General features: G+C 47.9%; 1 protein-coding gene across 1 annotated transcript; it reads right to left on the reverse strand.

Moving 5' to 3' along the window:
- Positions 1 to 1231: 1231 nt before the first annotated feature.
- Positions 1232 to 20027, reverse strand: LOC119975737 (nuclear factor 7, brain-like). The gene is made up of 6 exons (XM_038815565.1): positions 19565 to 20027; positions 19392 to 19487; positions 19065 to 19298; positions 17176 to 17198; positions 16028 to 16143; positions 1232 to 3695 (listed from the first exon to the last, which is right to left on the reverse strand). Exons 1-6 carry the CDS (start codon positions 19973 to 19975, stop codon positions 3145 to 3147), a joined length of 1431 nt encoding a protein of 476 aa, XP_038671493.1. The 5' UTR covers positions 19976 to 20027; the 3' UTR covers positions 1232 to 3144.
- Between the last annotated feature and the right edge of the window lie 7013 nt (positions 20028 to 27040).

The raw sequence follows: 27040 nt of genomic DNA on the forward strand, positions 1-27040 counted from the left end.
TTGAATTGGGCACCTTCGGAAGGCTGCTGCCCTAGACTCGGCATGAATGCTCAAGCCGTCAGGAGTTGCCGTCAATGCCAGATTCACTAGTCTCATTGACAAGACAGCCCCGAACGTCACCATGCTCCATCCGCGATCCATGCTCTCAAGACCAACCGCAACATCGTCATCAAACCAGCAGACAAAGGAGAGGTCAGCGTCATCCTTAACAGAACAGACTACTGAAAAGTGTACCAACAACTCAACAACCAGGAACACTACAGACAGTTCCTCGCAGGTCCGACCAAGGAACTCATCCGCCAACTCAACAGACTGAACAAGACCTTGGATCCAGACCTTCAGAGCACCTGACATGTTCTCATCCCACATACGCCCCGCATTGGAGAACTCTACTACTTCCCGAAAATACACAAGACCAATGCACCAGGCCATCCTATCGTATCAGGCAATGGGACCCTGTACGAGAACCTCTCTGGCTACATTGAGGGCATCTTGAAACCCATCATACCAGGAACCCCCAGCTTCTGACGGGCAACACGATGGACTACTTATAGAAACTCAACATCCATGGACCAGTTGAACCAAAACATTCCTCGTCACAATGGACTTCTCGGCACTCACATCATCCCCCATGACGACGGAATTGCTGCAACAGCCTCAGTACTCAACACCGCCAACTGTCAATCTCCAGACGCAATTCTACAACTCATCTGCATCATCTTGGATCACAACGTCTTCACCTTCGACAAATTCTTCATCCAGATATACAAACAGCCATGGGACCAAATTTGCACCTCAATACACCAACATCTTCATGCAACTTACAGCACCAGGTTAAAGGCCAATAGGTTTGTTTTGAATCACTAGCTTTCGGAGCACTGCTCCTTCCTCACCTCAAACCCAGCTACCTTGCTCAGTGACAAACAACATGTTGAGTTTCTGCTTCTTGGATTTAATACTGAACTGTGCAAACTTTGAGAAAAACTGTTTCTATTCCAGTGGTTCTCAGATTAATTGGTTTGAAGAATCATTTTACAAATGTAATTGGACCCCCGACACCACCATGCTGCCCACCAACATTATCTGTTCATGTCATACAGTTCACATATCATGTTCAATGCAGACAGACTGTCAAATCCGTGTTCACAGCAGTGTCACAGCATTTACATCTTTAAACTGTCTCGAGGAAAGTCCTGTTTTAATGTAAAATAAAAACTCCCAGAAACAAGAGTTTGCTTCCCTCCAATTTTATTACAGATTACCCACTGGAACATAACATTCTGGACAATATTTACAGACCTGTACAAACTCAGTCCAGTTTGTCAGTGTTATTAAATCACATAAGGAAGTTACATTATTGAAACACAGTGAGAGTTTGAAGTGAGTCTAACTGACTCCACTAACATTCTAGCGCAGCGACTGAACTGTATTTCAACTGGCTAAACATTACCTGGTAATATACACACTCCATCATTTCACATGTCATGTTCAATACAGACAGACGGTCAAATCAGTGTTCACAGCAGTGTCACATAATTTACATCCTTAATCTGTAATTTACATCCTTAATCTGTCACAAGGCCTCTTCCTGTTTTAATGTAAAATAAAAACTCCCAGAAACACGTGTTTCTTCCCCTAAAATTGTATTACAGAGTATCTACTGGAACATGACATTTTGGGCAATATTTACAGACCTGTACAAACCCAGTCCAGTTTGTCAGTGTTATTTAATCACACAAGGAAGTTACATTATTAAAACACGGTGAGAGTTTGAAGTGAGTCAAACTGACAGATTTATCATGATTACAAGAAGCAAACCAATTGGAGATTAATATAAACAGAGAATGATGGAAATACTCTGCAGGCCGGGCAGCTCGATAACGGCACTTACCCACTGCCTGAGCCCAAACTGAAGACAGCGAGTATCACAGCAGCAGCTGGTCTCCCACCTCCCCTCCCCTCCCCTCCTACTGAAAGTCAATGTGAGACTCACCGCTGAAAACCATGACAGTGAAATGTCCATCACCGTGAAGAAGGGAGAGGATTCGGGAGGTTTGGGATGGAAATATTGACAGCTGCTCAATGCAGAACTAACACTAACTCCTGGGAACTTATACAAAGTGTAACAGTTGAGATTTTTTCAATGCTCTCTCTCTCTTGTCTCTCGCTCTCCCTCACACAATCTGAAGAAATTGGACCTCCTGAAGAGACCCCAGTTTGAGAATCACTGAACTGATTCATCTCAAACACGGTGATCTATCGCCACCTTCCGACTGTGGAGCAACATTACAGGCAGGAAGGTCACCGGCTTCCTGCAGTTCACAGCTCATTCTACCCAGTAAGTTCCTCTCTTACAATTGAGCTTCTATTTGTTTCTTCTCTCTCCCTCCTTCTTTCCCCCAGCCCCACAGAGGTCCTTGCTGATCTTTCAGTTCCTAGTTCCCATACAGGGTTTATACCAGGAATGTTAACCTGGTTTCTCTCTTCACACCTTTAAACACTCCAGGCTGTCAAATGTTTTGTTCATTTCCAACTCCTGGTTTGTGAGTGTTTCTGATTCTCCTGCCTGTTCCCTGTTGATTTTGCTTCTATTTGAAAAATGAAATGAAATGAAAATCGCTTATTGTCACGAGTAGGCTTCAATGATGTTACTGTGAAAAGCCCCTAGTCGCCACATTGCGGCGCCTGATTTCTAATTTGTACTACCTGGGTATTATTTAATTTTCCTGCCCTTGGATTTTCTCCTTTGTCATTTCATTGCCATTGGTGATCAATCTCATCCTAGTTCCTCTTCCCTGCCCCTCTTAACGTCCAACTTCCAACCTGGAGTCTGAGATCCTTAGTTTATTTCTGTCTGTGTTTGAATTCTCCATCGTCTCTGCGCTTTGCTTATTCTCCATTATCTTGGGGGTTTTAATCTATTTTACAGGAGTCACTGGAAAGGTTACCGCGTGTTTGTTGCTCCTCACCGAGTAAGGAAACAAAAACCAAACTCACCAAAACATTATTGTCACTCAGCTGTAATCACCCTGAGCTCAGGAACCATTTGAACCATCCGCACCCCCTGTGACTGAGACCCACACACCCAGCAGTTTACAGCTGGCAGGAGGCAGGGAGATGGTGTGAAATTATGGGATGGATCTGTTAGTGATCTTTAATCCCGCAGATTGTCAGCGGGGCCGAGTTTTTCCCGTCGTTATTCCATCCCGGACTGAAGAATGGAAAGATTCTCTCAGTGAAAGTGTGGGTGAAAGTGTGGAGATGGGACATGTTGTCCGCATTGTAAAACGACACCTGTCCCCCCTCATAGTCCAGGAAAACCCCGATCTTCCCGGGATTCACACCCGGGTTGAGGGGGATATCAGATGGGGAAGCGGCGGCAAAATACCCTCTTCCAGGACTCAGCCTCACAATCCAGAATCCAGTCTCAGGGATCAGGGGGATTCCACTTTTCCTGTCCACAGACTCTCGGGCCACTCCCAGACCCCATCGAGTCCTCTGCCCCACATCCACCTCCCAGTAATGTCTCCCTGATGTGTATGCCTCTGATCCCAGGACACAGAGGCAGGAATCAAATCTCTTTGGGGTGTAAGGAAGTGGCTGCCATTTATCTCTGGATCTTACGTTGGTCCGGTCCTCAGACAGGATGAGCCAGGGATTTGCTGTGTCCGGATCCACAGTCAGAGAGGCTGGAGCTGGGGGAAAAGTTAAAATAACACAGTCAGTGATTTAGAGAGTGGGTGAGAGGTGAGAGAGAGGGAGGGGTAGATAGCAGAAGGATAGGTTAGGTAGAGCTTGGAGAGGGAGAGGTCAAGTGGGGGAGAGAGGTCAAAGTAGTAGAGCCAGAAAGTGGATAAAGGAAGTGAGTAGGTATCGAGGAAGAGTGAAAGAGAGGTAGAGAGGGGCGATGGAGAGCTGGATTGAGAGTTTGGAAGCAGTAGCGAGAGCAGGACTGTGACAGGGAATGTAGTAGCATGTGAGAGATCGAGGTGGAGGAGTAGAGGGAGCAGGGTAGCAGGGAGAGGGTGGGGGTGAAAGAGAGAGCTGAGGGATAAATGCAAAAGTTAGAGCACCTGAAAAAGAGAAAGATGGAAGGTTAGCAACAGTAGGAGGGAGAGATAATGAGGCAGGGGATGAAAATGCAGGAGGGGGAAGGGAGAGAACGTGAGGAGGGCAGGATTGGGGGAGAGGGGGGAGTACAGCGGAATGATGAAGGAAGAGTGAAGGAGACAAATGGGAGAAAGTGTGTGAAGGTGGAAGGGGCTGAGGGAGAGTGGGAGGAAAGAAGGTAGACAGTGGGAGGGAAAATGTTAGATTAAGCAAGAAGGAAGAGCATAAGTGCTTGGCAGGGAGAGGGAAAGAGATTGGGGGAAGGGCAGATGTAACCAGACCAGGTTATACAGAGAGAGAGCATGTGTTGGTGTAACAGAGGGTGAGGAAAAGGGGAAAGAGAATGTACGGTTGGAGGGAAGGAAAGGGGAAAAGAGGGAGTAATGTCAGTCAGGAAGACAGTGAGGGATAGGAAGTGTAGGGAGTGGACACAGTGAGAAAGCAGGGCAGTAAGAGAGAGAGAATGTGAGATGGATTAGAAATTGTGAGGAGAGGGAAGGGAAAGATAATGTTGTAGTTGAGGGAACAGAGGGGAAGGAAAGAAAGAATTGGAGAGAGCACAGCAGGGGTGGGGGTGAGGAGTGATGTTTCAATGTCACTGCACAGGTTGTACACAATCCGAGCCTGTAAAATACCAGACAGAAATTACATTACAAGAACACAAGAATTAAGAGGAGGAGGCCATTCAGCCCCTTGAGCCTGCTCCACCATTCAGTAAGATCATGGCTGATCTGATTGAATATATTTCCTGACCCAGTCACCTCAGTGTTTTATATGTTTCAATAAGATCACCTCTCATTCTCCTAAACCCCAATGGGTGTTGGCCCAACCTGCTCAACCTTTCATCATAAGATAACCCCTTCACCCCAGGAATCAGGCGAGTGAACCATCTCTGAACTGCTTCTCATGTAATTGTATAATATAACAAATAAGGAGACCAAAATGGTACACAGCACTCCCGATGTGGCCTCGCCTAAGGCCCTGTACAGCTGTTGCATCATTTTTATAGTTGATTCTCCTTGCAATAAGCATCTCATTTACTTTCCTGATCGCTTGCTGTACCTGCTGACAAACCTTTTATGATTCATGTACCAGGACACCCAGATCCCTTTGTACCATACAGTTCTACAGTTCCTCTTCGCACAATGCCAGACCAGATCCCCAAATTCATAACATTCCTGAACAATAACCAGCAAATGTGGTTATGATATGGTTAAGGACCATTATATTTTTTGTTGGTAGATCTAGTAAGAGAATAAAATCATAAGATTCCATGGTTTGAAACAAACAAAATAATTTGCTATTCAAGAGTCAACCAAAGGTAGAGGAGTCTAGAACTAGAGGGCATAGGTTAAAGGTGAGGGGGGGGGGGGCGGTTGGGGGGGGGGGGGGGGGGAAGAGATACAAAAGAGACCAGAGGGGAAATGTTTTCCACACACAGGGTGGTGAGCATCTGGAATGAGCTGCCAGATGCAGTGGTAGAGGTGGGTACAATTTTTTTCCTTTAAGAAACAGACAGTTAGATGGGCAGGGTGGGTATAGAGGGACATGGGCTAAATGCAGGCAAGTGGGACTAGCTTAGTGATAGATACTGGGCAACATGGACAAGCTGGGCCAAAGGGCCTGTTTCCATGCTGTAAGCATCTATGACTCTACAGTGAACAGTCAGTACAATCTATCTTATATTCACATATGAGTTAACAGGAAAACTGTGGCAAAAACTGTGTTAATAGCAGACCAAGGTGGAGAACATGACCTTTCTCAATATGGAGAATGTCTGCAGAATGCTGAGGTGCAGAGAGATTTAGGTGTTCTTGTTCATGAGCCATAAATGTTAAGATATAGCTGCAGCATGTAACCAAGGCCAAAGAAAAGAGCAATTGAACATAAAAGTAAGGATCCTATGCTTCAGTTATACAGGGAATTGGTGAGACTCCACTTTGAATACTGTGTGCAATTTTAGTCTCCTGATTTAAGCAAGGATGCAAATGCATTTGGGGCGATCTAAAGGAGGTTTACTAGTTTGACACCTTCAACAAGTGGTTTGTCTTGGGAGTATAGTTGGAAAGGTTGGGCTTGTTGCCACTGGAGTTAAGAAGAGTGAGGGGTGGCTTGATTGAAGTGCAAAATGGTAATGGTTCCTGAATGGTAATGACAGGGTGGACATTTAAAAGCTGTTTCCACTTGTGGGTGAGTCTGGAACTAGGGGGCAATGTTTGAAAATTAGGGGTCACCTGATAGGTCAGTCATGACGAGAAATTGTTGCTCTGAGATGGACGTGAGACTCTCTGCCTCAGAAGGTAGTGGAATCAGGGTCACTGAATATTTTTATGGTGGAGGTAGATTGATTATCTTTCCCAACAAGAATTTAAGGTTATCGGGGATAGATGGGAATCTGGAACTGAAGACTCACAGGTCAGCTGTGATCTTATTGAATGATGGAACAGGGTTTAATAATCAACTTCTGCTCCTATTTCAAATGTTTATAAGTTTGTTTGTTCATTAACCCGCCTAAATGTCAATGATTACAATCAAAAATATTCCAGAAATCATGGTGGTCAAAAGATATGTATTAACGAGGAACTGCAAGATATTAGTACTGTATTTAGAAGAAGTGTCAGAGGCATTAATGGGACTTGAAGTAAATACATCCCCCATACTTAATATATCTTTGCTAATGATCTGCATCTGCTCATGATCTACATCCCAGAGCGTTGATAGAGGAGGAATTGTTCCTGCAGGTTGGAAGGTGCAAATGTAACCATAATATTTATGAAAGGAGGGAGAGGGAAAAGGGGGAAATCAGACCTGTTGGCCCAACATCAGTCCTAGGGGATTATAGACTCTATTAGAAAGGGCGTGATAAGATGACATAGAATGGTAGATTTGGGCAGGGTCAACATAGATTGGAAATCATAAACTGTCGGAATATTTGAAGGATTTAATTGGCAGAATAGGTAATCTGCAATTGGTGGATGTGCTGTATTTAGATTTTCAGAAAGCTTTTGATAAGCCACGCAAGAGGTCAGTAAACAAAATGAGAGCACATGAAATTTGGTGGAATATACTGGCATGGATTGAGAACTAGTTAACGGACAGATAGTAGGAACAAATGGATCAGGTGAGCAGGCTGTTGCCAGTGAGGTAAAACAAGGATCAGTGTTTGCAGCCCAGTTATTCACAATCTATGTCAATGATTTGGATGTGGGGATCAAGTGCAATATTTCCAAGTTTGTAGATGAGACAAAATTAGGTGGAAGTGTGAATTGTGAGGATGTTGCAAAGGTGCTTCAAGGGGATTTGGGAGGCTAAACTAGTGGGCATATGTGGCCGATGAAATTTAATGTGGGGAATTGAGGTTATCCAGTTTGGAAAGTAAAACAGAAATAGAGAATTTCTGAAATGATGAGAGGCTGGGGAGTGTTGAACTTCAAAGGGACCTGGCTGTCCTTGCTCATGCGTCACTGAAAGCTAACATGCAGGTACAGCAAGATATTAGCAAGGCAAATGGTATGCTGGTTCTTATTAAAAGAGGATTTGAGTACAGGAGTAAAGATATTTTACTGAAATTATATCAAACCTTGGTGAGGCCATACCTGTGTGCAGGTTTAAATTTCTCAAGTAAGGAATGATATACTTACCATAGACTGAGTTCAACAAAGTTTCACTGAATTAATTCCTGGAATGGAGGCATTGTCCTACGAGGAAAAAACTAAATCGACAGGGCATTTAGTCTTTGGAGGGGTGATCTTTTTAAAATGTAGCAAATTCCCAACGGTCTTCACAGGGTAAATACAAGAAAGATCTTTGCATGGTTGGAGTGTGTAGAATCACTTTCCCCTTACCACTTTCAATCTCTCGCTCCTCCAATACTCTTTGTCCCCTGCTCCCCTATTCCATTCTCCCCATGCACTCTCCATTCTCTGCATTCATTCTCTCTCCTCTGTTCCTGCTTTTGGGAATAAGGGGCAGGTTATTTAGGACTGGTATGAGGAGGAATTTCTTCTCTCAGAGTGTGGTGAATCTTTAGAATTCTCTGCCTCAGAGGCTGTGGAGGCGAAGTCATTGACTATGTTCAAGACAGAGATAGAGAGATTTCTACATATTAAATAATGGAAATGGGGATAGTGCAGGAAAATGGTGTTGAAGAAGATTAGCCACAATCTCACTGAATAGAGGAGCGAGCACAAAGGGCTGAATGGTCTACTTCTGTTGACAGCAGTTCTACTCCATCAGCTAAACACAATCAGTCCCAGCTCCTCAGCTGAGCTGCTGCCAACAACTGCTGCCCCCAACTCCTTAAACTTAAAACAACTGAACACAAACTGTTATTCACTGACCCCGGCTTGGGTCATTGCCTGTGCGGAGTCTGCACATTCTCCCCGTGTCTGCGTGAGTTTCCTCCGGGTGCTCCGGGTTCCTCCCACAAGTCCCGAAAGACGTGCTTGTTAGGTGAATTGGACATTTTGAATTCTCCCTCTGTGTAGCCGAACAGGCGCCGGAATGTGGCGACTAGGGGCTTTTCACAGTGACTTCACTGCAGTGTTAATGTAAGCCTACTTGTGACAGTAATAAAACATTATTATTGAACTGGGGGGCAGCACGGTGGCGCAGCGGTTAGCACTGCTGCCTCATGGCGCCGAGGTCTCAGGTAACGGAGCATCCCGCCGGGTGGGGTGAAGCAGAAATGCGGCGGGGCGGAGAATCCAGCCCAGTGAATATCGACTCTACCTGTTCCCCATATTATCTGTAAAACTGTGATCAAGCCAGCCCTTAACCTTTTCAATCCCAGAGAATATAACTCCAACCTGTGTCATTTCATCCAGTAAAAACTAAATTCAATTACATAACAACCCAAGGTGGGAGTTTGTTTCCTGCTTTCTGGATTGCCATCACCATCACCACTACCCTAACATAGCTGGCAAGGCCAGCCTTGTATGAGGGGGCTGCAAGAACAGAAGGACCTGGTGGGGGGGGCAGCTTCACAAACCTTTGAAGCTGTCACGGTACGTTCATCAGATCATCGAGTAACGGTGAGAGACATTTGAAATGCAGACATTGGGTACAATAACTTTAAACTTTTAGGGCAGCACGGTGGCACAGTGGTTAGCCCTGCTGCCTCACAGCGCCGAGGTCCCAGATTTGATCCCGTCTCTGGGTCACTGAGTGAGCTCGCGGGCACAGCCCATGTGTGAGATGGGGAGAAGAGCTGCGGATCCTGGGCAGAAGGTGGGGGTGGTGGGGTGGGGAAGGAGAAGAGGGCAGAGGAATGGGAGGGGAAGAGAGAAAACTGCAGAGGAAGGGAAGGTTGTTGTGAGCAAACTGGGAGGGCAGAGAGAATCGGGGAGCAAGAAGGGAAAGGAAAAGAGGATTGAGGGGAAGGGACTAAATAGGATGGAGGTGGAGAGTGAGCAGGGGTGTGAGAAGGTGGTGGTGAGCTGTGTTGTTGAACTGCTGCAGTCCATAAGGTATAGGTACACCTACTGTACTGTTAGGGAGGAAGTTCCAGTATTTTGACCCAGTGACAGTGAAAGAATGGCGATATATTTACAATAATAATTATTGCTTATTGTCACAAGTAGGCTTCAATGAAGTTACTGTGAAAAGCCCCTAGTCACCACATTCTGGCACCTGTTCAGGGAGGCCGGTACGGGAATTGAACCCACGCATTGTTCTGCATTACAAGCCAGCTGTTTAGCCCACTAAACCAGCCCCCAGTCTGCAGAGTATGTGGCTTAAAGGGGAACGTCCAAGGCTTCTTAGGCAGCACCCTCCAAACCCATGATCGCTACCATCTCGGAGGACAAGAGCAGCAATACCTGGACATACCACCAGGTGGTGGCATGTCCAGGTACTGCTGCTCTTGTCCTCTGAGATGTTAGAGATCATGGATTTGGAAGGTGCTGCCTAAGAAGCCTTGGTGAGTTTCTGCAGTGCGTCTTACTGATGTTGCTACCACTGTTCATCAGTCGTGTTGGGATTGAATGTGACAGAGGTAGCAATCAAGTGGGTACTCTAAATTTAAAACAAAAGTGGGGGGGGGGGGCGTCAAGAGATGTAATGGAGAGATAGAACTGGGTGCCATCTGAAAACTCCCTGTTTTGGCGGGTGAGGTTACTAGGTGGCAACAAGTAGATCAGAGAAAGTAGACCATCAAGCATAAAGGTTTGAGACTCGGTCTTTGAGACTGTGTATGGAGGTGAGAAGTGAAACTATTGCTGGTGATACTCTGACTGTGATAGATTCGACAAGTGTGGAACCAAATAAAGACAGAGCCGCAGAGTCGGACAATAGAGGAGATTGTTTGGAGGAGAATGGTGGTGTTGACCATGTCAATGTTTGCAGAGAGGTTCAGAGGGATGAGGAGGGATAATGGATTATACTCGTTATGTGTGTCATTTATTGGATCAATTCTGGGCTGTGATCGGGATGAAAATCTGGTTGCTGTGGTTCAAACATCCATGTGCAGGAAAATTGGACATTTATTTCAGAAGTGCTCATTTCTGGAAGACTTTGTAGAGAATGTAAGGTCAGAGATCAATTATAAGTACAGGGGGATCGAGATTGGGGATTTTGAAAAGGGGCTTAAAAATCTGAGAAGGAATTTAACAGGAGGTGACAGCACAGGAACAAGATTGGAGAGAGAATACAGCCCTGTCTGACTCCAGATTTAACTGGAAAGCTTTTCAGTTTCAAAACATTGATTGAAATTGTGGTATTGTTGCTTGTACAGAGCAGTTGGATCCATTTGCAGATTTACTCCTCAAATTTCATTTAGGAGATAATATCAATCCACTTTGAAGGATATTGGTCATTTGGGTGTGTGATATTCTGTTAAAGGCCTTCTCCTGGTCCAAGCTGATGAGGCAGGTGTCTACATTCTGTCCCACATATAGGTGATTGTATCCCTGAGGAGCACAAGGCTATCAGAGATCTTCCTTCCGGATACAGCAGAGGTCTGATCAAAGTAGATCACCAACTCTAGAGCAGACGTGACTCGATTGATGACCTTAGCCTAAATTCTGTTGTCCATGTTAAGCAGTGAAATGTCACCAATTTTGAATTCCTCTCTCTGCTTCCACTTGTAGGTGAAGGTGATGATGCCTTTTCTCATGGAATCTGAAATCTTGTCAGTCAGAAGCACACTCACACACTCCCAGCCGACCTGGACTGATCGAGTCCCACAGAGTCAAACACAACTGACCTGGTGAACTGTCATTTCCCTTCAAGGAGCTGGCACCTGTTGTCAGCTCGCCTGGAGTTGGTGGTTTTCTGTGCACTTTTGCTGTCCTTATCTGAGGAAGGATGTTCTTGCTATGGAGGGAGTGCAGCAAAGGTTTACCAGGCTCATTCCTGCGATAGCAGGACCGTCATATGAGGAGAGGCAAAGTCAGTTAGGATTATATTCATTGGAGTTTTGAAGAGCGAGAGGGGATTTCATAGAAACTTATATGGTAGCATTGTGGATAGCACAATCGCTTCACAGCTCCAGGGTCCCAGGTTCGATTCCCCGCTGGGTCACTGTCTGTGCGGAGCCTGCACATCCTCCCCGTGTGTGCGTGGGTTTCCTCTGGGTGCTCCGGTTTCCTCCCACAGTCCAAAGATGTGCAGGTTAGGTGGATTGGCCATGATAAATTGCCCTTAGTGTCCAAAATTGCCTTTAGTGTTGGGTGGGGTTACTGGGTTATGGGGATGTAGTGGAGGGTGGAGATAGGGTTGACCTTGGGTAGGGTGCTCTTTCCAGGAGCCGGTGCTGACTCGATGGGCCGAATAGCCTCCTTCTGCACTGTAAATTCTATATAAAATTCTTCAGCATTAGGTAGGGTAGATTCAGAATAAATGTTCCTGATGGTGGGCGAGTCCTGAACTAGGGGTCATAGTTTGAGGGTAAGGGGGTCAAGCTTTTTGGACTGAGGTGAGGAGAAATCTCTTCACTCAGAGAGTGATGAATCTGTGGAATTCGCTACCACAGAGAGTAGTTGAGGCGAGAATGTTGTGTAATTTCAAGAAGGAATTGGATATAGCTCTTGGGGGTAAAGGGATCAAGGGATATGGGGGGAGGCAGGAACTTGATGATCAGCCATGATCTTAAAGAAAGGTAGAGCAGGCTCGAAGGCTGAATGACCTCCTCCTGCTTCTAAATCCTATGTTCCAGACTCTCCTGCGTACTGTCATCTACGATCGGAGGACAGCGATGCCATGCTGTCTGTGGGCTTTGTGTCAAATAATCTGGCACAAAAGGATTTGCTGAACATCAGTATATCAGACTGATGATGTCACTGAATCAGTTTCTTCCTTCAGGCTGTTGATCACAGAGGTCTGTCCCTGTGATTGTCTCTCTGTAACCTTTGGAATATGAAAAGTAGGTGGACTTGGGAATGGATGATTAATCTTGGGAGGTCTCTGCAGCAAAGAATGATTCATGATGACCCCTCAGACCTTCCTTGTTATCATCCAGAATCATCAGGAGCAGTTTCTACATACTTTTCTGGAGTCAGGACATTTCCTTCTGTCTGTCTGTCTCTCTCTCTCTCTCTCTTTTACCTTCTGAACACCTTGGTTATAACCTGCCTGGATCCTATTGACTGAGGACAATTGGCTACCCCATGTTCCTTGAGGAATACGAGCTCCCCCAATGAGGTGGGGGGGGGGGGATTCTGGAGAGGGAACCCAGTGATGAACTGCTGGTACTTTATACACAGTGTTTTAAATAAAATTACTTTCTGTTTGACTCTACAAACTTGTTCTAGATTCTTCATGGTCCTCACAAAAACTTTTAAGGAAAAGCAACCCCTTCATATTTCCTTTGACTGCTTCCCACCAGGCATCTTGGGTTTCCTAGGCACCCACCTTTTTGCAATCCTGTTTGAGATCCTTGATGTTTCCTGGAGAATTGTGACAAATTGCTTTGTCTGTCTTGGGCCAAATTAGGTGATGAAGCAATAGGTAGGAAAGCGAGTTATGAGGGTGATTCAAAGAGTTTGTAAAGGGATATGAAGAGGTTAAGTATGCGAGAAAAATTGGCATCTAGGGTTTAATGTGGGAAAATGTGATGTTGTCCACTGTGTCAGGAAGAATTGAAAAGTAGAATATTACTTAAGTGCAGAGAAATTTCAGAATGCTGGAGTACAGGGGGAACCTGTACATTAATCACAAAAGGTAAGAACAAGAACACAAAAATTAGTCCATGGGTAGGCCATTTCTTTCCACGAACCTGCTATACCATTCAATAGGATTGCGGCTGATCTTATTGTGGCCTCAACTCCACCCAATCGCCCCGTGCAGGTACAAAAGTCATTAGGAAACCAGATGGAATACTGGTCTTTATTATAAGGCTGTACAGGACATTAGTGAGAGTAAAAGTACTGTTTTGGGCTGCTTACAAGTTATACTTGCCTTCCTAGTTTTTCAGCGAATGTTCATGAGGGCGATTCCTGAGATGAAGGAAGTTTCTTATGAGGAACGATTTGGCAGGTTAGACTTATATTCTTGATGTTTTGGAAAATGAAAGATGATCTTGTTGAAATATTTCTGCTGGAGTTTGACTGGGGAAGTGCTGGGAAGGATGTTTATTCTTGTGGGGGAATTTCGAACCTGTGGCCATAGTTTATAAATAAGGAGTCTGTCTTCCTTCAAAAACAGAGATGAGGAGGAATTTCCTCTCCCAGAAAGATGTTAGCCTTTGGAACTCACTTTCAGAGGGAGCAGTGGAAACTGGGCCATAGCATCCAGTCGGGCTGAGTAAGATAGATTTTTGACCAACAAGGCAGTTCAGGGTTATCGAGAAGAGGCAAAGGTAGGGTTAAGGCCACAGTCAGTGCGCCACGGTCATATCGAATGGGAAAGCAGAATCGAGGGGAGGAATGGCACATTCCATGTCCTATTTCTGAGGATCCTATAATCAAGCTATCCCATCCCTCACTGAAAGATCACCTCACTTTCCTCTTCACAACCCCCCACTCCCCCACCTATTCCCCAACACTCTGGAAAGAACCATTGAACACTCTTTCACACTATAAACCTGTGAAGATTTGCCCAGAGACATTACTCTGTACCTCAATGTGCAGAATGGATTGGGCCGCTGATCAAATTAATAGTGAGCAGGGAATTCACTGGTTCATTAACTGATCCATCAATGAGGTCACTCAAAAAATCAACATCAGCCAATCCAAACTGCTGTGTCACCCTCCCTTTTCGAAATTTGATGTTACCCTACTTTCTTGCAAACAGTGACTTGTGTGAAAACTATGAATGTTCATCTTCTCTGTACTTTTGAATCATGAATAGAACACAGAACAGACAGTGCAGAAGGAGGCCATTCCCAGCCATCGAGTCTGCACCGACCCACTTAAGCCCTCACTTCCACCCTATTCCCGTAACGCAATAACCCCTCCTAACCTTTTTGGTCACTAAGGACAATTTATCATGGCCAATCTACCTAACCTGCACATCTTTGCACTGTGGGAGGAAACCGAAGCACCGGGAGGAAACCCACGCAGACACAGGGAGAACGTGCAGACTCTGCACAGACAGTGACACAGCAGGGAATTGAACCTGGGACCCTGGCACTGTGAAGCCACAGTGCTATCCACTTGTGCTACCGTGCTGCCCACCAGTTTGGTAGGATCCCCTGGTGTCCTTCCTTTTTCAGTGCAGACTCACCTCCTCACGATTAAGGAGTCTAATTCCACCTGCCATATTAGCTGCCTTTTAACACATTCTCTTCAATATTCCCAGATCTTCCTGATAATTCATTTTAAGGGTCCTTCATGAAGGGTCCTTCCTGATTCCCTTATTTCCCCTTTCTATATTTGTGGCAAAATCATTTTTGATCCATGGATGCTCAATGGACATATATCTTTCAGTCATGCAGCAGAGAGAAGGAAGAATTCAAAACGTTGCAAAAAATTATATGGTGCTGCTAGCTTTGGACAGCAAGACCCAGACTACTCAGCACCCAAGAGTTGGGATGGAACACGATGCGATTGATTGGCTTGTGGCCAACAAATTGATCAAAATGTCTTATTCTGCCTGGCAACAGGTGGTGATTGGATCCTACTCGAGTGGAATGATTTTCAGAGACCCATGGAGCTCGGTATGAATCCTGAACACTCAGGGGAACTAACTCCTCTCCTCTCTCACGCGCGCTCTCTCGCTCTCTGTTCAGAAAAGCTGTGATTTTCTGCATTTCTGAACTGATCCGAATGAGTCCACAGTGAAAACCATTACTCTGCAAATGGAGACCTGGAGCTGACAGCTCACTTTGAAGGAAAATCTGCTTAAAGGATAACTATCTGTAACAAAGATTGTTTTTCCTCTTATTATTATTTTCCCCCTCTCCTCTTTATATAGAGGGTGGAGGCACATCAAAGTGGGGGAGTAAGAATTAGATAATAGTTACCCTGTTGTATTTGCTGCATATTTCATAATAGCTCTTATTCCAAATTAAAAGTAATTGTGTTTAAATTTACAAGCCTGGTGACTGTAATAATTGGGCAATCAATGGCCAAAGACTTTGGGTATTTTACTAAGAATTATTGGTTACTTAAATTGAGTTGCAACTCTGGGTCAAGTGGGGCTGGGATTGACCGTGCACTAGCCCAGGATGTCATGACAACATTGTTAAAAGGTTTCACAAAATGTCAAAAGCAGATTGCCCAGACTCAAGATATTGGGTTTCCCATTCAGAGATTGGTCCTCTATTTCTCTTGTTATACGATCCCTTTACTACTTTAACACACAGCACAGATGGTTTTAAACACTTTTACAGAGGAATCCACAAAAAGTAACATACGAGAATGGAGAGGCTCCAGGGATTAATAGCCAGAAATGTGAAAATCTAATCCGGGACCTTGGAGACTCGTTTCTCCATTCCCAAGTGGATTTATAATCAGAAAAATTTATATCCGAGTTTTACCTGGATTAATGGAGTTTATCATTTCTCTCCACATTGTGTACTGTAACGGGCCATTAAACTTTTTAATGGGTAGGGCGGCAGCAGATACTGAGAGTGACGGATCGGCATCACTCATCCTGTAAATATTAAACAGTTCGTCAGAAATCATTCCTTGTTAGAAAATGTAATTTATGTGAGAAATTATTTGAATTATCAACCTCTCCCACCATTCCCATCTATTAGCACTCTTCACATGAGTGAAAGTAAAATGTTTTATAACTGAGCAAAAGATAACTTGGAAATGAAGGAGCAGAGACAGGAAACACCCATGTCCAAAAAAAGATTCATAGTCTGATAACAGATTAGTTACCAATACATCACCCACATTGGGAAGATACACACAATCCTCACTGAGCTGCTCTAATTCTGGCCTCTTGACTATCTTTGCTCGGCTATTGGTGGCAAGGCCTTCAGATGTCGGTGCCACAATCTCTGGAAATTCTTCCCTAATAGTCGTGCTCTCTCTATTTCTAATTTTCCTTTAAGACAAGGTCTAAAATCTTGTTCAGTCATCTGTGTTAATATCTCTTTATGTGGCTCGGTCTCAAGTTTTTTGTTTTCTAAGTTCTAATGCTCCTGTTCAGCACTTTGGGACTTTTAAAATGTTTAAGGCGCTATAAAAATACAAGTTGTTGTTGTGGTTGTTATTGGGACAGAGCAAGATTGTATTATAGTATAAAAATAGAACCCAGTTCTCCTTTAAGGTGAGACTCTCTAAGACCTGTCAGGTGCTGCGAAGGTGTTTGAATAACCCACACCTTGGAAACATGGACCGTGTGACTCTCTCAGGGTCAGTCAGAAGGTCACTACCTCACAGGCAGATTGCAGCTTGTGGGTCCTGGAATATGGCTGTGTTATTTAGATGTCACCGTGTCAATTAATACAATATTAGAGTACATTTATTGATCACTGTATTAAAAGATATTACAATGAAAACACTCGTCTGGGAATCACGAAATGAGTTATTGTCACCCAACTACTAAATCTTTAAAATGTAATTTGGAACTGTAAGCAGGAGGGAAATTCACAAAAATCCAAAATAACACAATTCTGAGTTATTTAAAAAAATAATCAAACTCTGCAGAGTTTGAGTAAAGAGCATGTCCTACCTTCTCTTCCGAGAAACTCCCACCTGAAATAAATAAATCACAAACAATGAGGATGATAGTAACAGATTTGAGGAGGAGATAAACAGGATGGTGAAATGAACAGATACAGGGGCAGATGTGATTTCACACAGACGTGGAAAGTGAAAGTGGAAGGAAGAATGTGAAGAGACCAAATAAACCAATAGCATAATTAGTTTTATTTATTTCATTTTTTTAAAATTTAGAGCACCCAATTCATTTTTTTCCAATTAAGGGGCAATTTAGCGTGACAAATCCACCTACCCAGCACGTCTTTGGGTTCTGGGGGCGAAACCCACGCAAACACGGGGAGAATTTGCAAACTCCACATGGAAAATGACCCCGAGCCAGGATCGAACCTGGGACCTTGGCACTGTGAGGTAGAGTGCTAACCATTGCTCCACCGTGCTGCCCTTAAATACCATAAATTAAAAGAGATAAAAGAACAGAGAGATCTGGCGGATTCAGTTCACAAATATTCAAGATCACTGTTAAAAAAAGGAGGAAAAATTATTTTACCAGTGAAATTTAATGATTGGAATGTGTTGACTGAAATTCTGGAGAAAACACATCCATTGGTAATTTTCAAAAGGGATTTGGAGATATATTCATAAATGAAACAATTTCCCCCACATGGTAAAGAGCTGGGACAGTGGGACTAATTGGAGATCTCTTTCACTGACCCGGCACAGACAAGATGGAGAGAATTGTTTCCCCCTGTGCTGTAGAATTGATGATATTATTAAGTGATCTTTGTGTCAGATACTGGAGTCAACATCAACCCGCTTCACAGACACAGTGTGCTGGATTCTCCTTTTCTGAGACTAAGTGTTGATGCCAACACTGAATTCATGGACTTTCATGACAGAAATACAGGCGCCACATCTGGAACGATTCTGTGACTATTAAGGGGCTAGCACTGGTGCCGTGTGGAACACAATTGATTCCAATGAAAAATGGTGTAGGATTTGCTGAGTCCGAGATTGACATTCGGGAGGCTGACAAGCTGCAACCGCACATACACATTCCACTCCCCACACCAAATTATCCCAGCCAAAAAGATGGCACTGGTTATGCTCGAGCCCGCCCTCACAGCGAGGGGTCGGCTGCGGCCAGAATGCACCTGGGCGGGGGAGTGGGGGGGGGGGGGGAGACTGGGAGACACCTATATGACCCATGGCATAAGTTCAAAGTGGGCTATTAGTGGTGTGCGCAGCTGCATGGCTGCCTTGCCAGCGGCAAAGGTGTTCTGTGCCCGTCCACGATGCCGGTTTCTGGATTTTTAAAAGCACAAGTGAACAGCGCTATCGGGATCTCGCCTCATCGGAAATGGAGAATTGTAGCGGCTCCGGAGAATAGCGAGTCAGGCCTGTTCATGATATACAAACGGTGTCTAATGTATGTGTGTTCCGGAACACATTGATGCTGCTGTCGAGGTGCTGGAGAATTGCGATTTGGCGTCAATTCGGCCGCAATTTTGGCATTGGAACAGATTCTCCACCCAATCACCTTTCCCGAATTTGACGTCGGCTAACAGAGAATCCCGCCCACTGACTCTCACACCCACATATTAGACACACCCACTCACTCCAGCATGGAAATGGACCCGAATTACGACGTCAATTGCAGGAGAAAATTACACTAATGGAGCAAAGGAAATAATTGCAAACAAGTGTCCAGATCGGGACAACTCATTCACAAGAGGTTCCGGTACTCCTGAGATTCTACAGACAGTGTGGGAGCGGGTAGTTCAACAGCAGAAACTTTCAGAAATAGACACAATTCGGTTTAATTCAGGCTTCAGTAAATTCGATATTCATTTCAGTTATGTTAGGACATTCACTGAACTGACCCGCAATATATTCCCTCACCTTCAGAAATTTCAGCTCGTCTTTTTGCTCCATCTGTTTCTGCAACATTGAGATATTCTTCTCAATAGAATTTAAATTCCTCCGAATCTCTCGAAGGTTTTTCTTCAATGGTTCTAGAATCATCTCCTCTTGTTCTCTGAGATCTCGGAGTAAACGCTGCTTTTTGTCATTGAGAATCTGGTGCATTTTACTGAACTCGGATGTGATGTGGGTCTGCAGACTCCTCGACTGTTCCTACCAAATGAAATGTGAAACATAATTAATGTCTCCCGATAAAGGGAACAAAACTAACCGAGATCCCAGAAAATCAGCACAGGGAGACCTTACCCTAACTTCAGAAATCTTCCCTTTCTGTTTCTGTTCCGTTTGTAGAACCGCCGATTTATTTACTTTGAGAGAATCTAAAGAAGATTTCAGCTGAATCTGGAAAAATGGAAGAAATTTGTTGGAACAACATATTGCAATCAATTAATTAGCTGATAAAATATATCACCTTTTACCTTGTAGATTTCAACAGCTTCATTAATCGGCAGAAAGTTGTGAGATTTGTGTTCCCGCGAATCTCTACAAATCAGACAGATCAATTTCTTGTCAGTTTCACAAAACAGCTTCAGTTCTTCCTCATGTTTCTCACAGTGAAGTTTACTTTTCTTCTCTTTCGGATCCAGCTTTAAATTTCGAGCTTTCTCGGCCAGAATCCCCAAGGCCCGATTTATCATGAGTTTTCTTTCCGGAAACTCCTGTCGACATTCCGGGCAGGAGTTTCTCTGATTCTTTTCCCAACACTGGGAGATACAGGAGCGGCAGAAGTTGTGTCCACAACCCAGTATCACCGGATCAGTGAAAAAATCGAGACAAATGGGACAAATTGTCTCCTCAATCCAACTCTCTGCTTCTTGTCTGGAAGCCATCAGCACTTCCTGATTCAACCCGATTTCAGTTTCGATCTGTCAGACACGCCCAGTCCGGTGATTTCCAAATTGTCCGGTGATTTCCAAATTATCCACAACTCGCGACTTCTCCCGGAAGAGATGAGACAGTGCCGTCTGAAGGACTAACGGAGCGCAATAATTGAACTCTTTCGGGGGCGGGCTGGGCTCCAGGGAATGTTGACAGAAGAGAGACAGGGGGAGGAGGCGGGGATGGGCGGGATGGAGATTCTATTATTCAGTCTGAACTCGCTGCTGATTACAATCCCTTTGGGAAACTCGGTGTCAGATCCAGATCCTGGAACTAATGGTGTCAGCCGCTCACATTAAAGCAAAAAGTAGCATAACTGCCAAGAAGCTATTTCACACAACAGGTTCAGGGAAGATATTTGGAGGGTTCAACCTGTGAAGTTTGTTTTTTTAGAAAGATAAACTTGCGGATTTATATATATTTATGGGTCCAACCCGGGACTCTGACCCAGGGAAACATCAACAGATGAAGGAAGATTTGAAGTGGAATCTCTCCTTCAAGATTCGGCGGACTTAAAAAAAAATATGTTTGGTCAAAATATCGTCAATTTTACAACATACAGAAAGGACGAACAAATTTAAATAATAGTTATAAAACTATCCCAGTCCCCAGACCCACCTTTCCCTGATTTATCCAACCCCCTCCCCTCTATTTGCTGACGACAACCAGCTCATTGAAGGCATCCAGCTCGAGTAGGACCCCTCCTTCCATTCCCTAATGGTGGGCTGATTGTTCTCCAACTGCAGGAACTCTGCCAAGTCCCCCAGCCATGCCTCAGCTGTAAGTGGCACTAATGCCCTCCACCCAAACAAGACCCACCACCAGGCTATCAGAGAGGTGAAAGCCAAGACGTCACAGCCTTCTTCCCCTCCTGCACACCCACCAAATCCGACCTCCAGCGATCACCACCCTGGGGCACGGCTCTACTCCAAACCCCAGACCCTCCGATCACCACCCTGGGACACGGCTCTACTCTCACCCGGAGAATCTCCGATCACCGCCCTGGGGCACGGCTCTACTCTCACCCCCAGAACCTCCGATCACCACCCTGGGGCACGGCTCTACTCACCCCCAGAACCTCCGATCACCACCCTGGGGCACGGCTCTACTCCAACCCCCAGAATCTCCGATCACCACCCTGGGGCACGGCTCTACTCTCACCCCCAGAATCTCCGATCACCGCCCTGGGGCACGGCTCTACACTCACCCGGAGAATCTCCGATCACCACCCTGGGGCACGGCTCTACTCTCACCCCCAGAACCTCCGATCACCACCCTGAGACACGGCTCTACTCTCACCCCCAGAATCTCCGATCACCACCCTGGGGCACGGCTCTACTCTCACCCCCAGAACCTCCGATCACCACCCTGAGACACAGCTCTACTCTCACCCCCAGAATCTCCGATCAGCACCCTGGGGCACGGCTCTACTCTCACCCCGAGAACCTCCGATCACCACCCTGGGGCACGGCTCTACTCTCACCCCCAGAATCTCCGATCAGCAACCTGGGGCACGGCTCTACTCTCACCCCCAGAATCTCCGATCAGCAACCTGGGGCACGGCTCTACTCCAACCCCCAGAATCTCCGATCACCACCCTGGGGCACGGCTCTACTCCAACCCACAGAATCTCCGATCACCACCCTGGGGCACGGCTCTATTCTCACCCCCCAGAACCTCCGATCACCACCCTGGGGCACGGCTCTACTCTCACCCCCAGAACCTCCGATCACCACCCTGAGGCACGGCTCTAATCTCACCCCCAGAACCTCCGATCACCACCATGCGGCACGGCTCTACTCTCACCCCCAGAATCTCCGATCACCACCCTGGGGCACGGCTCTACTCTCACCCCCAGAATCTCCGATCACCACCCTGTGGCACGGCTCTACTCTCACCCCGAGAACCTCCGATCACCACCCTGGGGCACGGCTCTACTCTCACCCCCAGAATCTCCGATCACCACCCTGGGGTACGGCTCTACTCTCACCCCCAGAATCTCCGATCACCACCCTGGGGCACGGCTCTACTCTCACCCCCAGAATCTCCGATCACCACCCTGGGGCACGGCTCTACTCTCACCCCCAGAATCTCCGATCAGCACCCTGGGGCACGGCTCTACTCTCACCCCCAGAATCTCCGATCACCGCCCTGGGGCACGGCTCTACTCTCACCCCCAGAACCTCCAATCACCACCTTGGGGCACGGCACTACTCTCACCCCCAGAATCTCCGATCACCACCCTGTGGCACGGCTCTACTCACACCCCCATAACCTCCGATCACCACCCTGGGGCACGGCTCTACTCTCACCCCCAGAATCTCCGATCACCACCATGGGGCACGGCTCTACTCTCACCCCCAGAACCTCTGATCACCACCTTGGGGCACGGCTCTACTCTCACCCCCAGAATCTCCGATCACCGCCCTGGGGCACGGCTCTACTCTCACCCCGAGAATCTCCGATCACCACCCTGGGACACGGCTCTACTCTCACCCCCAGAACCTCCGATCACCACCCTGGGGCACGGCTCTACTCTCACCCCCAGAATCTCCGATCACCACCATGGGGCACGGCTCTACTATCACCCCCAGAATCTCCGATCAGCACCCTGGGGCACGGCTCTACTCCAACCACCAGAATCTCCGATCACCACCCTGGGGCACGGCTCTACTCCAACCCACAGAATCTCCGATCACCACCCTGGGGCACGGCTCTATTCTCACCCCCAGAACCTCCGATCACCACCCTGGGGCACGGCTCTACTCTCACCCCCAGAACCTCCGATCACCACCCTGAGACACAGCTCTACTCTCACCCCCAGAATCTCCGATCAGCACCCTGGGGCACGGCTCTACTTTCACCCCGAGAACCTCCGATCACCACCCTGGGGCACGGCTCTACTCTCACCCCCAGAATCTCCGATCAGCAACCTGGGGCACGGCTCTACTCCAACCCCCAGAATCTCCGATCACCACCCTGGGGCACGGCTCTACTCCAACCCACAGAATCTCCGATCACCACCCTGGGGCACGGCTCTATTCTCACCCCCAGAACCTCCGATCACCACCCTGGGGCACGGCTCTACTCTCACCCCCAGAACCTCCGATCACCACCCTGAGGCACGGCTCTACTCTCACCCCCAGAACCTCCGATCACCACCATGCGGCACGGCTCTACTCTCACCCCCAGAATCTCCGATCACCACCCTGGGGCACGGCTCTACTCTCACCCCCAGAATCTCCGATCAGCACCCTGTGGCACGGCTCTACTCTCACCCCGAGAACCTCCGATCACCACCCTGGGGCACGGCTCTACTCTCACCCCCAGAATCTCCGATCACCACCCTGGGGCACGGCTCTACTCTCACCCCCAGAATCTCCGATCACCACCCTGGGGCACGGCTCTACTCTCACCCCCAGAATCTCCGATCACCACCCTGGGGCACGGCTCTACTCTCACCCCCAGAATCTCCGATCACCACCCTGGGGCACGGCTCTACTCTCACCCCCAGAATCTCCGATCAGCACCCTGGGGCACGGCTCTACTCTCACCCCCAGAATCTCCGATCACCGCCCTGGGGCACGGCTCTACTCTCACCCCCAGAACCTCCAATCACCACCTTGGGGCACGGCTCTACTCTCACCCCCAGAATCTCCGATCACCACCCTGGGGCACGGCTCTACTCACACCCCCATAACCTCCGATCACCACCCTGGGGCACGGCTCTACTCTCACCCCCAGAATCTCCGATCACCACCATGGGGCACGGCTCTACTCTCACCCCCAGAACCTCTGATCACCACCTTGGGGCACGGCTCTACTCTCACCCCCAGAATCTCCGATCACCGCCCTGGGGCACGGCTCTACTCTCACCCCCAGAATCTCCGATCACCACCCTGGGACACGGCTCTACTCTCACCCCCAGAACCTCCGATCACCACCCTGGGGCACGGCTCTACTCTCACCCCCAGAATCTCCGATCACCACCATGGGGCACGGCTCTACTATCACCCCCAGAATCTCCGATCAGCACCCTGGGGCACGGCTCTACTCTCACCCCCCGAATCTCCTATCACCACCATGGGGCACGGCTCTACTCTCACCCCCAGAACCTCCGATCACCACCCTGGGGCACGGCTCTACTCTCACCCCCAGAACCTCCGATCACCACCCTGAGACACAGCTCTACTCTCACCCCCAGAATCTCCGATCAGCACCCTGGGGCACGGCTCTACTCTCACCCCGAGAACCTCCGATCACCACCCTGGGGCACGGCTCTACTCTCACCCCCAGAATCTCCGATCAGCAACCTGGGGCACGGCTCTACTCCAACCCCCAGAATCTCCGATCACCACCCTGGGGCACGGCTCTACTCCAACCCACAGAATCTCCGATCACCACCCTGGGGCACGGCTCTATTCTCACCCCCAGAACCTCCGATCACCACCCTGGGGCACGGCTCTACTCTCACCCCCAGAACCTCCGATCACCACCCTGAGGCACGGCTCTCCTCTCACCCCAGAACCTCCGATCACCACCATGCGGCACGGCTCTACTCTCACCCCCAGAATCTCCGATCACCACCCTGGGGCACGGCTCTACTCTCACCCCCAGAATCTCCGATCAGCACCCTGTGGCACGGCTCTACTCTCACCCCGAGAACCTCCGATCACCACCCTGGGGCACGGCTCTACTCTCACCCCCAGAATCTCCGATCACCACCCTGGGGCACGGCTCTACTCTCACCCCCAGAATCTCCGATCACCACCCTGGGGCACGGCTCTACTCTCACCCCCAGAATCTCCGATCACCACCCTGGGGCACGGCTCTACTCTCACCCCCAGAATCTTCGATCACCACCCTGGGGCACGGCTCTACTCTCACCCCCAGAATCTCCGATCACCGCCCTGGGCCACGGCTCTACTCTCACCCCCAGAACCTCCAATCACCACCTTGGGGCACGGCTCTACTCTCACCCCCAGAATCTCCGATCACCACCCTGGGGCACGGCTCTACTCACACCCCCATAACCTCCGATCACCACCCTGGGGCACGGCTCTACTCTCACCCCCAGAATCTCCGATCACCACCATGGGGCACGGCTCTACTCTCACCCCCAGAACCTCTGATCACCACCTTGGGGCACGGCTCTACTCTCACCCCCAGAATCTCCGATCACCGCCCTGGGGCACGGCTCTACTCTCACCCCGAGAATCTCCGATCACCACCCTGGGACACGGCTCTACTCTCACCCCCAGAACCTCCGATCACCACCCTGGGGCACGGCTCTACTCTCACCCCCAGAATCTCCGATCACCACCATGGGGCACGGCTCTACTATCACCCCCAGAATCTCCGATCAGCACCCTGGGGCACGGCTCTACTCTCACCCCCCGAATCTCCTATCACCACCATGGGGCACGGCTCTACTCTCACCCCCAGAATCTCCGATCACCACCCTGGGGCACGGCTCTACTCTCACCCCCAGATTCTCCGATCACCACCCTGGGGCACAGCTCTACTCACCCCCAGAATCTCCGATCACCACCCTGGGGCACGGCTCTACTCACCCCGAGAACCTCCGATCACCACCCTGGGACACGGCTCTACTCTCACCCCCAGAATCTCCGATCACCACCCTGGGGCACGGCTCTACTCACCCCGAGAACCTCCGATCACCACCCTGGGACACGGCTCTACTCACCCCGAGAACCTCCAACATTGTTTTAAAGAAGGAAGCTCAGAACTAAACCAAGTTAGGACAGGACCAAAACATATGGAAGGAGGTGTTAGCATTATGGTAATGTAACTAAACCTGCAAGCTAAAGACCAAAACTAATGCTCTAGGGACAGGGTTTCAAATCCCACTGGAGCTGCTTGAATTTATGTCTGGCACAGTGGCTAGCACTGTTGCTTCACAGCTCCAGGATCCTTGATTTGATTCCTGGCTTGGGTCCCTGTGTGGAGTTTGCACTTCCTTCCCGTGAGTGAGTAGGTTTCCTCTGGGTGCTAAGGTTACCTCCCACAGTCCAAAGATTTGCAGGTTAGGTGGATTGGCCATGCTAAATTGCCCCTTAGCGCCCAAAATATTAGGTGTCATGGGGATAGGGTGGAGGTGGGGACTTAAGTCCAGTGCAGACTCAATGGGTTGAATGGCCTCCTTCTGCACTGTTAATTCTATGACAATATAGGGTGGAAATCTCCATTTGGGAGACTGTTGACACCGGGACTGAATCCGTGAACTTTTATGACTTCTCCAGTCCCGGAGCAATTCATGATCCCCAGCACTGATGCCATGTGGAACTTCAGTGATTCCAATGAAAAATGGTGTTCAATTTGCTGGGGTCAAGATTGCCACTCAAGCTGCAACGGCATATTAGCACTTCACTCCCCCCATACACTCATTCCCGGCTGGCTCATTGTCTGTGCAGAGTCTGCACGTTTCTCCCCGTGTCTGCATGGGTTTCCTCCGGATGCTCCGGTTTCCTCCCACAGTCCAAAGATGTGCAGGTTAGGTGGATCGGCCATGCTAAATTGCTCTTAGTGTCCAAAAAAGTGAGGCGGGGTTACTGGGTTACAGGGATAGGGTGGAGGTGTGGGCTTAGGTAGGATGCTCTTTACAAGAACTGGTCAGACTCGATGGGCAGAATGGCCTCCTTCTGCACTGTAAATTCTTTGATTCCATGTGAGTGAGTTGGAGATAAATCTCTAGCTGGTGCTGCATCAAGATATCAGTTGTTCTTGAATTTCTAGATGACACTGAGTTTGGAAGGTGCTGCCTAAGGAGCCTTGGTGAGTTTCTGTAGTGCATCTTGTAGACGGTACATCAGGCTGGTGGAGGGATTGAATGTTTGTGGAAAGGATGCCTATAAAACAGGCTGCTTTGTCCTGGATGCTGTCGAGTATCTTGTGTTGTTGGAGCTGCACTCATCCAGACAAGTGGGAAGTATTCCATCACACTCCTGACTTGTGCCTTGTAGATGGTAGACAGATAGAACATAGAACAGTACAGC

The sequence above is a fragment of the Scyliorhinus canicula genome, chromosome 13 (assembly GCF_902713615.1).
Source record: "Scyliorhinus canicula chromosome 13, sScyCan1.1, whole genome shotgun sequence".
Classification (NCBI taxonomy): Eukaryota; Metazoa; Chordata; class Chondrichthyes; order Carcharhiniformes; family Scyliorhinidae; genus Scyliorhinus; species Scyliorhinus canicula.

Excerpts from the sequence above, each read along its gene's own strand:
- LOC119975737 (XM_038815565.1), bottom strand. The coding sequence starts at position 19,975 with ATGGCTTCCAGACAAGAAGCAGAGAGTTGGATTGAGGAGACAATTTGT. Across the intron at positions 16,144-17,175 it reads GGAGTTTCTCGGAAGAGAAG|GATGAGTGATGCCGATCCGT; the intron begins GTAGGACATGCT and ends TAATATTTACAG. Across the intron at positions 3,696-16,027 it reads GATAAACTCCATTAATCCAG|CTCCAGCCTCTCTGACTGTG; the intron begins GTAAAACTCGGA and ends CTTTTCCCCCAG.